The sequence below is a fragment of the Brassica napus genome, chromosome A5 (genome assembly GCF_020379485.1).
Source record: "Brassica napus cultivar Da-Ae chromosome A5, Da-Ae, whole genome shotgun sequence".
NCBI classification, from domain to species: Eukaryota; Viridiplantae; Streptophyta; class Magnoliopsida; order Brassicales; family Brassicaceae; genus Brassica; species Brassica napus.
Window position 1 is genome coordinate 22,862,083 of NC_063438.1, and position 15,622 is coordinate 22,877,704.

At 40.4% G+C, this 15,622-nt stretch overlaps 2 protein-coding genes and 1 pseudogene across 7 annotated transcripts; all 3 read left to right on the top strand.

Annotated features, from left to right (window-relative positions):
* The first annotated feature begins 845 nt into the window (after window positions 1–845).
* Window positions 846–5,439, top strand: LOC106452063 (translocase of chloroplast 120, chloroplastic-like). 4 transcript variants are annotated; one of them, XM_048779760.1, is made up of 4 exons: window positions 846–953; window positions 1,311–1,715; window positions 1,934–5,151; window positions 5,240–5,439. In XM_048779760.1, exons 2-3 carry the CDS (start codon window positions 1,318–1,320, stop codon window positions 5,082–5,084), a joined length of 3,549 nt encoding a protein of 1,182 aa, XP_048635717.1. In that variant the 5' UTR covers window positions 846–953; window positions 1,311–1,317; the 3' UTR covers window positions 5,085–5,151; window positions 5,240–5,439. The 4 variants fall into 4 exon arrangements, with proteins under 4 accessions (XP_048635717.1, XP_048635715.1, XP_048635718.1 ...); XM_048779758.1 differs by having other exon boundaries at window positions 882–993; XM_048779761.1 differs by lacking the exon at window positions 846–953 and adding an exon at window positions 983–993 and having other exon boundaries at window positions 1,283–1,715.
* Window positions 5,440–7,312: 1,873 nt separating this feature from the next.
* On the top strand, window positions 7,313–11,126 carry LOC106452197 (translocase of chloroplast 120, chloroplastic). Of its 3 annotated transcripts, none has more exons than XM_022719655.2 (3): window positions 7,313–7,537; window positions 7,699–10,772; window positions 10,876–11,126. In XM_022719655.2, exon 2 carries the CDS (start codon window positions 7,701–7,703, stop codon window positions 10,719–10,721), a length of 3,021 nt encoding a protein of 1,006 aa, XP_022575376.1. In that variant the 5' UTR covers window positions 7,313–7,537; window positions 7,699–7,700; the 3' UTR covers window positions 10,722–10,772; window positions 10,876–11,126. The 3 variants fall into 3 exon arrangements, with proteins under 3 accessions (XP_022575376.1, XP_013749698.1, XP_013749697.1); XM_013894244.3 differs by having other exon boundaries at window positions 10,879–11,126; XM_013894243.3 differs by having other exon boundaries at window positions 7,314–7,537; window positions 7,699–10,784; window positions 10,879–11,126.
* Window positions 11,127–13,204: 2,078 nt separating this feature from the next.
* Window positions 13,205–15,505, top strand: LOC125609026 (annotated as a pseudogene).
* The last annotated feature ends 117 nt before the right edge of the window (window positions 15,506–15,622 follow it).

Sequence of the window (15,622 nt, forward strand, 5' to 3'; positions counted from 1 at the left end):
GTCTTTGGAATCATACATATATTAGTAATGTTTAACCGTGCGTCCATCTCTCCCGAGACCAGAAAATTATTCACCATCTCTAGTAAATCATTCTTAATAATATGCCACGAATGTTGAAAGAAAAGAGCGGTCATGCCATCTGGTCCTGGTGCTTTCTCTGGATGCATCATAAAAAGAGCCTCTCTGACCTCATTCTCAGTCGCCATTCTCAATAACCATTGATTTATCTGAGGAGTAATCCCCGGTGTTATTTCCGAGAGAAAATCGTCAAACTCCGATGGAGATGTAGTACAAAAGAGTTCTTCAAAATAGTCTACTGCTATTTTTTCTACTCCATTATCCTCAGTGATCCAATTTCCGGCTGCATCATGAAGTCCTACAATCCTATTACGTACCCTTCGTTGCTTAGTCAATGCGTGGTAAAATTTTGTATTAAGATCCCCAGATGAATACCACATATTCCTACTTTTTTGGTGCCAATACTCCTCTTCATCCTTATATGCCTCTTGTAGCTTCCTGGATACTTCCAGTATGTCCTCTTGAGACCTAGTATCATCAGTTTGTACTTCTTCAAGGGCCTTTTGCAAATCTGCAATTATAACCAATGTTAATTATAACCAATTTAGTAAAAGCCATGTAATAAAAAAAATCAGATTTTTAATAGCGAATATAAATTCTTTGCTACCGTCTAGAAAGACAAGGGGAATAGCTCCAAAAATAGTACCGCTCGTGTCGTGAACACAAAAAGCCCAACTAAAAGGCCTTGGCCCACCTCACGTTTGTCACGTGACATGCCATTTGCATAAACAAGACTCGATCTGCACCGTCCGATGCTTAAACCCAAACGGATATCAACCGTCCATCGAAACGCTCTTATCTCCTCCACCTTCCCGTCGTAGTCGCACTGTCGCAGGCGAGTAAAAGGCGCATGAAAAGATATTTCTCAGATCTAGGTAAACACTTTCCGCCATTGCTCCTCTCCTCGCTCTCTGTGTAAGCTTTTTAGGGGTTTCATTTTCGATGAATTCTCCTTGTATTTCTATTGAATTTTATGATCAAATAAATATACGTGCGATTAGAGAAGAGACGAGTCCTGAGCTAGGGTTTTGTATTTAGATTGGTTGGTTGGAGCAGTGATTCGTGTTTTCGTTTTTGTTTATGATCGTGAACAGCTCAGATCTTTATGGAACTATTAAGTTTGTTTGCGATAATCCTTGAGCTAGTGTTTTGTTTGTGCTCTATTTTTATTGTTGGGGTTGTTGAATTTATGTCAAAGGTTTAGCCTTTTTTTTTTTAATGGTTGTGAACAGGTCAGATATGGAAGAGAAGAAGCTTGCAGACGATGGAAACAGCGATGAGCAAGTAGAGAGAATTGAATTGGTGGTTTCTGATGTTGATGCGAGGGATACAGAAGATGAGGTCTTTGAGGAAGCTATCGACAGTTCGAAGCCTGAATCTTTTCAAGCCGATGATGGGTTACACGAGGATTCACCTTCAGAGGAAGTGAAAGATTCCAAGGTTAATGGAGAGAGCCATGGTGAGGCAAACGGGCAAGATATAACTACGGGAGAGGCTGTACCAGGTTTTGTGACTTCCCGAATGAATGGTGTTGAAGGGGAAGCAAGTGCAGGGAATGTCAGCGATACAGCTACACTTTCTTTTTCTGAAAATGGAACTGTCTCTCTTGAGAAGAAAGCTGTTCTCCTCTCTTTCGGGTAAGCTTTTAGGGTTTCATTTTTAATGAATTCGTCTTGTATGTATATCTTTGAAAAGAGACGAGTATTCTAGAGTTTGTGGTGATAATCCTGAGCTACGGGTTTGTTTCTGCTCTATCTTTTCTGTTAGGGTTGCTGGAAATTATATCAAGGGTTAAGCATTTTTGTTTGGTTAGTGCAATGATTGGTGATTTCGTTTTGGTTATGGTTGTGAGCAGGTCAGATATGGAAGAGAAGAAGCTTGTAGACGATAGAATCAGCGATGACCAAGTAGATAACAACATATTGCTGGTTTCTAATGTTGATGCGAGGGATACCGTAGATGAGGTATTTGAGGAAGCTATTAACGGTTTCCAAGACGATGATGGGTTGCACGAGGATTTACCTCGAGAGGCAACTCCTGCAGTTTACATGGATGATCTGGAAGAAGTGAGTAGCAATGAGAAGGAAGTGATAGATTCCATGGTTAGTGGAGAGAGCCATGGGGAGGCAAACGTGCAAGATATAACTACGGGAGAGGCTGCACCAGGTTTTGTGACTTTCAAAATGAATGGTGATGAGGGGAAGTCAGGTACAGATAATGTCAGCGAGACAGCTACACATTCTTTTTCTGAAAATGGAAAGAAACAACTGGTGGCTGAAGTGATCGAGGAAACAAGGAATGGTGGTATAGAAGAGGAAAACAGGGATGAAAATGTTGATGTATCAGCTGGCAGAGGAACAGAACAAGAGGCACAAAGAAATGGTGAGACTGCTGCCGATTACAACACTGTTAAACGTGCTTCAGGTGAGAGATCCTTGAATGATAGTATAGCTTGTGCTGGGACCTTATCTCCATTGGAGAAATCTAGTTCTGAGGAAAAGGGAGAGACTGAAGGTCACATCAGTAGAGAGCATGATACTGTTCAAAACAGTAAGGGAGGACTTGGTGTTGAACATACTTCTCAACCTAATAAGGAATTTGAGAAGAAGCAAGGCAGCAGAGTGAATATGAGTCCAGAGATTCAGGAAAGCCCACATTTGGAAAGAAAATCTGAGGAAGCAAGTTCTGTTTCACCAACAGAATCTACAAGTAATACTGCAGCGTCACCTCCTGCTCGCCCAGCAGGCCTTGGGCGTGATGCTCCTCTTTTGGAATCCACACCACGTGTTCCTCATCAGCCTCGTGTCAATGGTAATGTGTCTCAGAATCAGTCTGAGCAAGCAGAGGACCCTACCCCTGCAGAGACCGATGAGCATGATGAGACCCGTGAGAAGCTCCAATTGATCAGGGTCAAGTTTTTGAGGCTTTCACATAGATTAGGGCAAACTCCACATAATGTTGTTGTTGCTCAGGTTTTGTATAGGCTTGGATTAGCAGAGCAGTTGAGGGGGAGAAACGGAAGCCGTGTTGGTGCCTTTAGTTTTGATCGAGCCAGTTCCATGGCAGAACAACTTGAGGCAGCTGGACAGGATCCACTTGATTTTTCTTGTACAGTTATGGTGCTCGGTAAAAGTGGTGTTGGTAAGAGTGCTACGATTAATTCTATTTTTGATGAACCGAAAATCTGTACCGATGCATTTCAGATGGGGACAAAGAGGGTTCAGGAGGTTGAGGGTTTTGTTCAGGGAATTAAGGTTCGGGTGATTGACACTCCAGGTCTCTTACCATCATGGTCTGATCAACACAAGAATGAGAAAATGTTGAAGTCTGTTAAGGCTTTCATCAAGAAAAATCCACCGGATATCGTATTATATCTTGATAGGCTGGATATGCAAAGCAGAGATTCTGGTGACACTCCTCTCTTGCGCACCATCACTGATGTTTTTGGACCATCGATATGGTTTAATGCCATTGTGGGTTTGACTCATGCCGCTTCTGCTCCACCAGATGGCCCAAATGGCACTGCCTCTAGCTATGACATGTTTGTAACACAACGTTCTCATGTCATTCAGCAGGCCATTCGCCAAGCAGCTGGAGATATGAGGCTCATGAACCCTGTGTCTTTAGTTGAGAACCACTCTGCTTGCAGGACAAATCGGGCAGGTCAGAGAGTATTGCCGAATGGCCAAGTGTGGAAGCCTCATTTGCTGTTACTCTCATTTGCGTCCAAGATTCTAGCAGAAGCAAATGCTCTTCTGAAATTACAAGATAATAATACTCCAGGGAGACCATTTGTAGCTCGATCCAAGGCTCCACCACTGCCACTTCTCCTCTCATCGTTTCTGCAATCAAGACCGCAAGCTAAACTTCCTGAAGAGCAGTATGGTGATGAAGAAGATGAAGATGATTTGGACGAATCATCAGGTTCTGACGAAGAATCAGAGTACGACCAGCTTCCTCCTTTTAAGCGTTTGACTAAAGCTGAGATGGGTAGTCTTAGTAAATCTCAGAAGAAGGAATATCTTGATGAGATGGAGTACCGGGAGAAACTATTTATGAAGAGGCAGATGAAAGAGGAAAGAAAGAGACGTAAGATGATGAAGAAATTTGCTGCCGAGATTAAAGAATTTGCTAACGGGCATAGTGAAAATGTGGAAGAGGAGAGAAGTGAACCTGCTTCTGTTCCAGTTCCCATGCCAGATTTGTCTCTACCTGCATCGTTCGACTCTGACAACCCTACTCACAGGTACCGGTCTCTTGATTCCTCCAATCAGTGGCTTGTTAGGCCAGTCCTGGAAACTCAGGGGTGGGATCATGATGTTGGGTATGAAGGTGTCAATGCAGAACGACTTTTTGTTGTTAAAGAAAAGATACCGATATCTTTCTCGGGGCAAGTTACAAAGGACAAAAAGGATGCAAATGTGCAGCTGGAAATGGCCAGCTCGGTTAAACATGGAGAGGGCAGATCAACCTCCCTAGGTTTTGAGATGCAAAATGCTGGGAAGGAATTGGCTTACACTGTTCGAAGTGATACCAAATTTAACAATTTTAGGAAACACAAAGCTGCAGCTGGTCTCTCTGTAACGCTCTTGGGTGATTCGGTGTCTGCGGGGCTGAAAGTTGAGGATAAGTTGATTGCTAATAAAAGGTTCAGAATGGTTATGTGTGGAGGGGCAATGACTAGTCGAGGAGATGTTGCTTATGGGGGTAGTTTAGAAGCTCAGCTGAGAGATAAAGATTATCCGCTGGGTAGGTTTTTATCTACTCTAGGACTTTCTGTGATGGATTGGCATGGGGATCTTGCTATTGGAGGGAATATACAGTCCCAGGTGCCCATAGGACGTTCATCTAATCTAATAGCTCGTGCTAATCTGAACAACAGAGGGGCAGGGCAAGTAAGCCTCCGCGTAAATAGCTCTGAGCAGCTCCAACTTGCACTGGTCGCATTGGTTCCTCTGTTCAAGAAGCTACTTAGTTATTATTCCCCTCAGCAAATGGAATATTGACAATAATGGATCACTTCGGGTTTCAATTCACTTACTACAAGAACATCCTAGATTGAGAGTTGAAAAGGTACTAATCTATCTGCTTTTGCTTTCTTATTCCATTTGCTGTAAACCCGCTTTATTGATTGCTGATGTGGCTTTTGGTTTTTGAGCAGGAACCTTGGTGTGCCCTTTGGGTTGAAAACTTTAAGAACAATTTGTTGGAGGAGGCCTCTGTTTTCTTTACATAGCCAGAACACTTGTTCGTTCCTTGTCTAATTTAAGCATAGTTGTGGTTTTATTCTCTTTCCAAAACCTTTGTATGGCTTTCTGTTCATGTCTACCTCTGGATTTTTCATAAAGCTTGTTAAAATTATGCTGCAATCTACTTGTTGATTTTAAGACACCCATCATCACCCTCTGAGCTAGCCGTAATTCAAGGCTTTTAAAGGGAGTTTTGTAGGGGTCCTTATCATCTGCTAAACGTCTTTTAATGTTGTCAAGCATCTATTGTAAGCTGCTTTGGAAAGTCAAAGTTGCTGGTAACTTTTGTTGCGCCAGTTCGTATTATGCGTCTTTCCCTCAAATCAAAAGATTCTGTTGTTGATACTGTTACTGCGAATCTCACATTGTCACGTTGAGTCCCACCAAATCCATTGGTTTGGTGCTCATGCAATCCATCTGCGAGACTTCTGTTACACAATTTGCTCTTGTTAGCAGCGAGATGTGGTAGCTTTGGTCTTGTTGTCATTATAAAAGCTTCTGTGGTGGAAATACCGTTTGGATTTGCCAGTTCTTAACGGAAGAGATTATCTATGTGAAAGTTGTCACTGCATGTTTTGACTTGTCTAATATTGTCGAGTAGGAAGCTTTTAATGGGAGAAGATGGTAGACAAGAAGTTTACAGTGTTGGGCTGCAAGAGTATGAAGTCTCAGATGTTCAAATTGTAAGGTACTTATCGAGAAAGGGAACGCTGAAAGGAGCACAGGGTCAACTGGAGCAAATGGGGAGTCATCTAGATCACATGCTATCTTACAACTTGTTGGAAAGAAACACGTTTTGAGGTAAAAGAAACCAGACGTAAAAATGATGATGCCAATGAATTGCCTGGGAAAGTTGTTGGGAAGAGTACTTTCATTGATCTTGCTGGCAGTGAAAGAGGTGCAGACACCACAGACAATGACCGCCAGACAAGGTGAGAATGCTCTCTAGACCTCGTGGCTGAGTACTGATGTGGGACCCACAAATGACGCTGGAGATGATGTCATGGCACGCTGGCAATGATCAGCGTTATCTTTCAAACCTTCTGATGCAGGTTCTTTGCTTTCCCTGAGTCTTTCTTTCCATTACACTCTTCCAATAACTTGCATGCCTTGTAGGTGGTAATTGCCAATGTTTTGTTAGAGCTTTGGTTCGCTGAATGCTGAGTATGAATGTAAGCTTGGAATCTTTTTGACCATCCTTGTGAATTGTGCTTATCTTGCTAGAATTTGTTTCAGGGCATGTTAGTAATTTATCTCTTTCGATTGGTAATTTTCTTAGCTATAGAAACTTTACTGGCTGGCTGCTTTGTGTTTGTTTTTGCTGTATCTGCCACGGTTATGGAGCTCAGACTGCTGGAGAGAATCAAAAGCTTTTCAAACTAATGTGAAATCTGAATCTCAACGGAGAGTACTCTGAATCATATATACACCATCAGCAGCTATGCCTTCTTCGGAAGGATTTTTTTTCCACCCGAGTTCAGAGATGATTTTGGAGCTTGTTTGATGGGATCTTCATGCAGTGGATGACTCAGAGCTTCTCTCTGAGGTACGTTTGGAAGGACAACTAGACATAGATCATTCATAGTTATGTTGATTGGTATGTTCTGTAGAAACTATAGCCTCTCTTGAAACTAATTCTCAGCTTCTCTTAACTTCAGACCGTGAAGAGAAAGTGTCACCACCTCGTGGGAAAGGGTTGCGGGAAGAAAAACCAGCCAGACCACAAAACTTGTCTAAGAGAGACGTCAGGTCGTCAGATATCCCCTACCTTTACAAACTTTAGGCAGACACAAGTAAGCCATACATATATATATATTATATATATAACCGACCCTTCACTTGATGAAAACATCGATGCACTGTTTGAGGTAAAATTTAACCAATTTAGTAAGCCATACATATATATATATATATATAAAACAATCACGTTTGTAATAGCTAATATAAAATATTTGCGACTGACAATAATAGAAAAGACAGGTGAGTAACTCCAAGAAAGAAGAAAACAAGTATCTGTCTCGTGTAGTGATGGCAAAAAGGCCAACAAGATTTAGCAGCCCACCTAAAAGGCCTTGGCCCACTTCATGTTTCCACCGTACGATGCTTAAACCCAAAACGGATATCCACCGTCCCTGGAAAGCTCTTATCTCCCTCCTCCTCCACCTTCCCCGTCAGAAGTTTGCCTCTCTCCCTCTCTCTCTCTAAACGAGGTTAGCTTTCTCTTTTTTTTTGTATAAGCTTTTAGGGGTTTCACTTTCAATGATAGAGACGAGTATTCTAGAGTTTCGTTTCTGCTCTAATTTTATCGTTAGGGTTAAGCCTTTTTAGTCTGATTGATTCGTGATTTCGTTTTGTTTATGGTTGTAAGTAGGTATGGAAGAGAAGAAGCTTGCAGACGATGGAAACAGCGATGAGCAAGTAGAGAAAATTGAATTGGTGGTTTCTGATGTTGATGCGAGGGATACCGAAGATGAGGAAGCTATTGACAGTTCAAAGCCTGAATCTCTCCAACCCGATGATTTACCTTCAGAGGAAGTGAAAGATCCAAAGGAGGTTAATGGAGAGAGCCATGGTGAGGCAAACCTGCAACATATAACTACGGGAGAGGCTGTACCAGGTTTTGTGACTTCCCGAATGAATGGTGATGAAGGGGAAGCAGGTGCAGGGAATGTCAGCGAGACATCCACACATTCTTTTTCTGAAAATGGAACTGTCTTTCTTGAGAAGAAACAGCTGGTGGCTGAAGTGATCGAGGAAACAACAAATGATGGTATTGAAGAGGAAAACAAGGAGGAAACTGTTGATGTATCTGGGGCACAAAGAAATGGTGAACGTGCTTCAGGTGAGAGATCTTTCAATGATAGTATTCAAGTAGCTTCTGCTGGGACCTCATCTCCGTTGGAGAAATCTAGTTCTGAGGAAAATGGAGAGACTGAAGGTCGCATCAGTAGAGATCATGATACAGTTCAAAATGGAGGACTTGGTGTTGAACATACTTCTCTACCTAATAAGGATTTTGAGAAGCAGCAAGGCAGCAGAGTGAATATTATGAGTCCAGAGATTCAGGAAAGAAAATCTGAGGTAGCAATTTCTGTTTCCCCAACAGAGTCTACAAGTCCTGCTCGCCCAGCAGGCCTTGGGCGTGATGCTCCTCTTTTGGAATCCACACCACGTGTTCTTCATCAGCCTCGTGTCAATGGTAATGTGTCTCAGAATCAGTCTGAGCAAGCAGAGGACCCTACCCCTGCAGAGACCGATGAGCATGATGAGACCCGTGAGAAGCTCCAATTGATCAGAGTCAAGTTTTTGAGGCTTTCACATAGATTAGGGCAAACTCCACATAATGTTGTTGTTGCTCAGGTTTTGTATAGGCTTGGATTGGCTGAGCAGTTGAGGGGGAGAAACGGAAGCCGTGTTGGTGCCTTTAGCTTTGATCGAGCCAGTTCCATGGCAGAACAACTTGAGGCAGCTGGACAGGATCCACTTGATTTTTCTTGTACAGTTATGGTGCTCGGTAAAAGTGGTGTTGGTAAGAGTGCTACGATTAATTCTATTTTTGATGAAGTGAAGATCTGTACGGATGCATTCCAGATGGGGACAAAGAGGGTTCAGGAGGTTGAGGGTTTTGTTCAGGGAATTAAGGTTCGGGTGATTGACACTCCAGGCCTCTTACCATCATGGTCTGATCAACACAAAAATGAGAAAATGTTGAAGTCTGTTAAGGTTTTCATCAAGAAAAATCCACCGGATATCGTATTATATCTTGATAGGCTGGATATGCAAAGCAGAGATTCTGGTGACACGCCTCTCTTGCGCACCATCACTGATGTTTTTGGACCATCGATATGGTTTAATGCCATTGTGGGTTTGACTCATGCCGCTTCTGCTCCACCAGATGGCCCAAATGGCACTGCCTCTAGCTATGACATGTTTGTAACACAACGTTCCCATGTCATTCAGCAGGCCATTCGCCAAGCAGCTGGAGATATGAGGCTCATGAACCCTGTGTCTTTAGTTGAGAACCACTCTGCTTGCAGGACAAATCGGGCAGGTCAGAGAGTATTACCGAATGGCCAAGTGTGGAAGCCTCATTTGCTGTTACTCTCATTTGCGTCCAAGATTCTAGCAGAAGCAAACGCTCTTCTGAAATTACAAGATAATAATACTCCAGGGAGACCATTTGTTGCTCGATCCAAGGCTCCACCACTGCCACTTCTCCTCTCATCGTTTCTGCAATCAAGACCGCAAGCTAAACTTCCTGAAGAGCAGTATGGTGATGAAGAAGATGAAGATGATTTGGATGAATCATCAGGTTCTGACGAAGAATCAGAGTACGACCAGCTTCCTCCTTTTAAGCGATTGACTAAAGCTGAGATGGCTAGGCTTAGTAAATCTCAGAAGAAGCAATATCTTGATGAGATGGAGTACCGGGAGAAACTATTTATGAAGAGGCAGATGAAAGAGGAAAGAAAGAGACGTAAGATGATGAAGAAATTTGCTGCCGAGATTAAAGAATTTGCTAACGGGCATAGTGAAAATGTGGAAGAGGAGAGAAGTGAACCTGCTTCTGTTCCAGTTCCCATGCCAGATTTGTCTCTACCTGCATCGTTCGACTCTGACAACCCTACTCACAGGTACCGGTCCCTTGATTCCTCCAATCAGTGGCTTGTTAGGCCAGTCCTGGAAACTCAGGGGTGGGATCATGATGTTGGCTACGAAGGTGTCAATGCAGAACGACTTTTTGTTGTTAAAGAAAAGATACCCATATCGTTCTCAGGCCAAGTGACAAAGGACAAGAAGGATGCAAATGTGCAGGTGGAAATGGCCAGCTCGGTTAAACACGGAGAGGGTAGATCAACCTCCCTAGGTTTCGAAATGCAAAATGCTGGGAAGGAATTGGCTTACACTGTTCGAAGTGACATGAGATTTAACAATTTTAGGAAACACAAAGCTGCAGCTGGTCTCTCTGTAACGCTCTTGGGTGATTCGGTGTCTGCGGGGCTGAAAGTTGAGGATAAGTTGATTGCTAATAAAAGGTTCAGAATGGTTATGTGTGGAGGGGCAATGACTAGTCGAGGAGATGTTGCTTATGGTGGTAGTTTAGAAGCTCAGCTGAGAGATAAAGATTATCCGCTGGGTAGGTTTTTATCTACTCTAGGACTTTCTGTGATGGATTGGCATGGGGATCTTGCTATTGGAGGGAATATACAGTCCCAAGTGCCCATAGGACGTTCATCTAATCTAATAGCTCGTGCTAATCTGAACAACAGAGGGGCAGGGCAAGTAAGCGTCCGCGTAAACAGCTCTGAGCAGCTCCAACTTGCTATGGTCGCACTTGTTCCTCTGTTCAAGAAGCTGTTTAGTTATTATTCCCCTCAGCAAATGCAGTATTGACAATAATGAATTATACTTGGGTTTTCACTTCCTACAAGAACATCCTTAAGTGTGAGTTGAAAGGTGCTAATCTATCTGCTGTTACTTGCTTATTCCATTTGCTGTAGACCCTCTTTATAGGTTGCTGATGTTGATGTGGCTTTTGGTTTTTAAGCAGGAATCTTGGTGTGCCCTTGGGTTGAAAAGTTTAAGAACAAATTGTTGGAGGAGGAGGCCCTCTGTTCTCAAAATAGCCGGAACACACTTGCTCGTTCCTATTCTAATTTGAACTTAGCTGTAGTTTCTGTTTCTTTCCTAAACCTTTTGTGTGGTGTATGGTAGAAAAAAGCACACCTAGTTGTTTTTGTTCATGTCTTATCTCTGGATTTTGCATAAAGCCTTAATAAAAAGTTATGTTGCAGTTTACTTATCGACGTTAAAGACACCCATCACCCTCTGGGTAAGCCATAAATAAAAGCTTGTTAAATGGATTTTGCTCCTACTCATTACTTGTAGTGTTGACCAACCATTTTTTTTTTGTTTTTTGATCAACGTGTTGACCAACAATATACGTACATACAAAGGTGTTGCTTGTAACTTTTTGCACCATTCCGCACTTTTCTGTGTTTCGTTCATATATTTAATGACTCTGATTGCTAAGGATTTTGCTCTACGTAGTTGATATGTCTTTGTATTGTAGTTTTTATTAGGAAAGGGATGCCCAGCAAACTTAAACATAGGCCTTGGACCCATTTCCATAGGGTCCCCAATTTTAAAAAAAAAATCAATGTAGTTATGTTTAGTTTTCTGTAGCTTTCTCGTAAACAGAAAAAAAGTTGCCGAGAAAAGGAAAGAAAAATTTTTTATAGAAGATATTATAAGTAAACTGGAACCTACAACTAATTAAAAGGAAAAAAAAATGTTAACTTTTCACAGTAACGTTTGTTTCTTCTTCCTTCTCTTACATTTTCACTACATTGCTTTTGGACTACTAAAATAGTTTTGAACGAGAATGTGTTATTATATTTCTATAATGTTAAATATAAACATAGCTTCCGTTTTTGTTGTTGTTTATGGCCCCGAGTAATTCAGGACCGCCCCTGATTATATACATCAAAATATATATCATAAAATGGTGATCGAGACATTTAGATGATACTAATGTATTTTTAACTACATAAATCAAATGGTTAATATGGTGACATATATCAATTAACATGCATGTTAAACTTTTTTTTTGTAATTATTAAACTATTTATATTTTTGTCCATAAAGTTATTAAAATATTTATTAAAATATTTCAGCAAGAATTCAACTGGAATTCCGATGATACGCTCTCTATCTATCACCATTTTGTCCATAAAGTTATGGACAACTATGGGAAGCAGATGTACGAGTGGAAGAAGAAGTGGGAAGCAAACAAGGTAGTTTTTAATTTATTAACAATTTTTAATTTATTAAACTATTTTTTAAAAAAATTAAAAGGTTCCAAAGTCGATGAACGACACGGTCTGGGAGGAGTTGTGTGCGCATTGGGATAAGGAAGAGACGAAAGAAACTTCTTCCACCAACTCCAACAACCGCATGAGCGACCGTAAAGGGAAGGGCATCTACAAGCATAACTTGGGTGCTCAATCTATTGCCACTCTGGGGGATCGCATGGTAAGTTCAACCGTTTTTTCTTCAATTATTTAAGTTTCAGAATTTTATTTTTTGTGCATTTCTTCAAATTTATAATGTTTGTTTAATTTATTTTTTTTTCAAGGCGGAAGAAAATGAGGGCGAGCCGGTTGATGATCTCGCCCTAATGAAAAGGGCGTATACCAACAAGAAGACCAGCCAGATTGATGATGGTCTTGTGAGGGACGTGGTCGACCTGGTCCAAACTCAGGTGTATGACGAAGTGTCTCAGCTTCAAACCGATGATGACGATTCGACGGCTTCGACCAACTTGTCCTCGGTTCGAATCAACGAAATCGTTGAATCGGTAAGTTCTTTTTTTTTAAAGTTCAATTTATTTATTTCTTGATTTTTATTTTATCATCAATTTATATTATTTAAATTTGGTTATTTATATTTCAGTCGGTTCCAAAGAAGAAGGGACGTTTGGTCGGTTTGGGTCGTCGCTCCCGGTCGGCTGCTCCTTTTTCTGCACCACCGCCATATGTTGATCTAGAAGTTCTTACGGCTCAGCTGAAGGACAAGGATGATCGGATATCTGCGTTGGAGACCCATATGGCAGCTCAACAGGCGGGCTATGAGACATAAAAGAGGCTGAACGAGCAGATGATGGAGATGATGAGGAGGATGTACCCGAACGAGGTGTTCCCGAACATTCAAGACCCGTAGTTTTTTTTTTTTACCAAAAACTCGGAATGTTTTATTTAACTTTGAATATTATCTACTATGTTTTCAATTTTAATTTTAATTTTAAATTTTCGAATTTAAATTTAAAAATTTAAATTTTTTTAAAAAAATTCCGAAATTCCGAGGGAAAGAAGTTCCTCGGAATTTTCCGAGGGAAGGAAGTTCCTCGGAATTTTCCGAGGGACAGAAGTTCCTCGGAATTTTCCGAGGGAAAGATGTTCCTCGGAATTTTTCGAGAGCCAGGTTCCGCGGAAATTCCCGATAAACATTCCGAGGAATATTTCGTCGAAACTTCCGAGGATTGGACCATCGGAATTCCATCAAAATATTCCGAGGAAGGCGTCCCTCGGTATATTCCGAGGAACCTTCCGACGAACTTGGTGTCCTCGGAGTTTCCTTGGAATTTAGTTTCCTCGGAATTCCATCGGATATTTCCGACGGAATTCCGAGGAAATATGAATTTCAGAGGAGATATTTCCGAGGACTTTTTTCCTCGGTATATCCTTGGAATAGCGTTATTCCGACGACATACCGACGATTTTTTTTCCTCAGTATGCCGATGTTTCTTGTAGTGATGTTTATGTTCTTAAACACAACCATAAATCTTATTGTCATAACAATGGATTGGACATCGGAAACCAATAGCTCAATATGTACATAAAAACTGATATATTATAAATAGAAAATTAACATGGTCCAATTAAGCCATAGGTTTTAAGCCTTTTAGGAGAAATTCAATTTTCTTATATTACCATTTAGAAAACAGAAGGTTAAATAAACTTGGGTAAGAGGTTAAAAGGAAGAAATAAGGGGAAATTGTAGTACACACGTGTTAAACTCATCAACTATGGTCACGTTACTCACATGTGAAACCCTAAGTGTTTATTATTGTTTTGAACATCGCATTCATATTTGACGAACATTCGGTTCAAACCCTAGCTCTACGAAAATAGATGATGGCTTCAACCAAAACGAAAAAGGCTATAGCTGCACATGATCAGGAACATGAGCTTCCATGGGAGATTATTGAAGAAATTCTCTCTCATGTCCCTCCAATATCTCTTGTTCGCTTCAGAACCGTATGCAAACGATGGAACGCTCTCTTCAACGACGAGACGTTCATTAACAACCACAAGTTGACTTTTCGATTCATCTTAATAACCAAATCCAAGATTTACTCGGTAAATTATTGACCCTAAGATTATGGTGCGTGAGTTAACATTGGAAGTTCCAGGGATAGAATCTGATATTAAACATTTGGCTGACTTGTTCTTCAAAAAAAAAAAAAAACATTTGGCTGACTGCAATGAGTTCTTGCTATGTAGCATGGATAAAGGAGCTGCGGTTTGGAACCCGTGGTTGAAACAAAGTAGATGGATCAAAGCTCAAGCTAGCCAACCTAGTTTCTGAATCAATGGCATAGGTTATGATAATAATGACAACATGAGAGTTGCGGAAAGACGTTACAAGACCATTGGGTTTTACAGGACGAAGTACAGTCCCATGTGGGAAACCCAAGAATTTTCTTCCGAAGAGTGGAAAGATTCCAAGTTGAAACCTAGACAGGGAGACAAAAGTAGGCAAAATAAACAAGCTACCTTCTTCACGAGATGTGGTGTATCGTTACATGGAAATTTGTATTGGATTGCTTTCTGTGACAAGACTGATCCCTTTTACCATCTTCTTAACTTTGATTTTTCGAGCGAAATATTCTATTCCTCCCTCTTTTGTGATCTACCATGTGGGATGAACCATCCTCGCAATGCTCTTGTCCTTAGAGTCTTCAGAGGAGATCGGTTTTCTTTGTTGAAGCAATGCTACAAGACAAAGAAGATTGAGATTTGGGTGACCAAGAACAAGATTAACGTTGAGGATGGTGATGATGTGGTTTGGATGAACTTCATGACTTTTTATAAAACAAATTATGATATTGTTTGTGAATTTTAATTTATAATATTTCCATTTTAAAATTTTAAAATTTAAAATATTAATCTTAAAATTTTAAAATATTTTTGAAAATAATTTTATATTTATTTTTTCACCCGCAACAGCAAACGCTAGCTGGAACCAACTTTTGATTTTAAGATATTCAGAGCGGTTTGTAACGATTTGTAACGGTTTGTATGATTGTTTTGAAACGCTGTCAACCGCTACCAACCGCAAAAGCTGCATTTGCGGATCGAAGCGGAAAAACCAGTCAGACCCTTACTTCTACATTTATATAAAATTTTATCAATAAAATAAATAACATATGTGTTTATCTAATCTAATACCTAAAGTTTTCTTACTATTAACTAAAATTTAATAATCCACATATAAATAATGAATAATAATAAAAGAAAATTTATGTAAAAATGAACTAATATACAACCAATCATATATTGACAAGAAACTCAATCATATATAACAAATATTGAATACAATAGAACCTCTATAAATTAATACTCGATAAATTAATAATCTCTATAAACTAATTAATTTCACCGGTCCTAACTTAAATCGGTTTAAAATTTGACATAAATCGATAAAATAATAAAATAATAATCTTTTAGAAA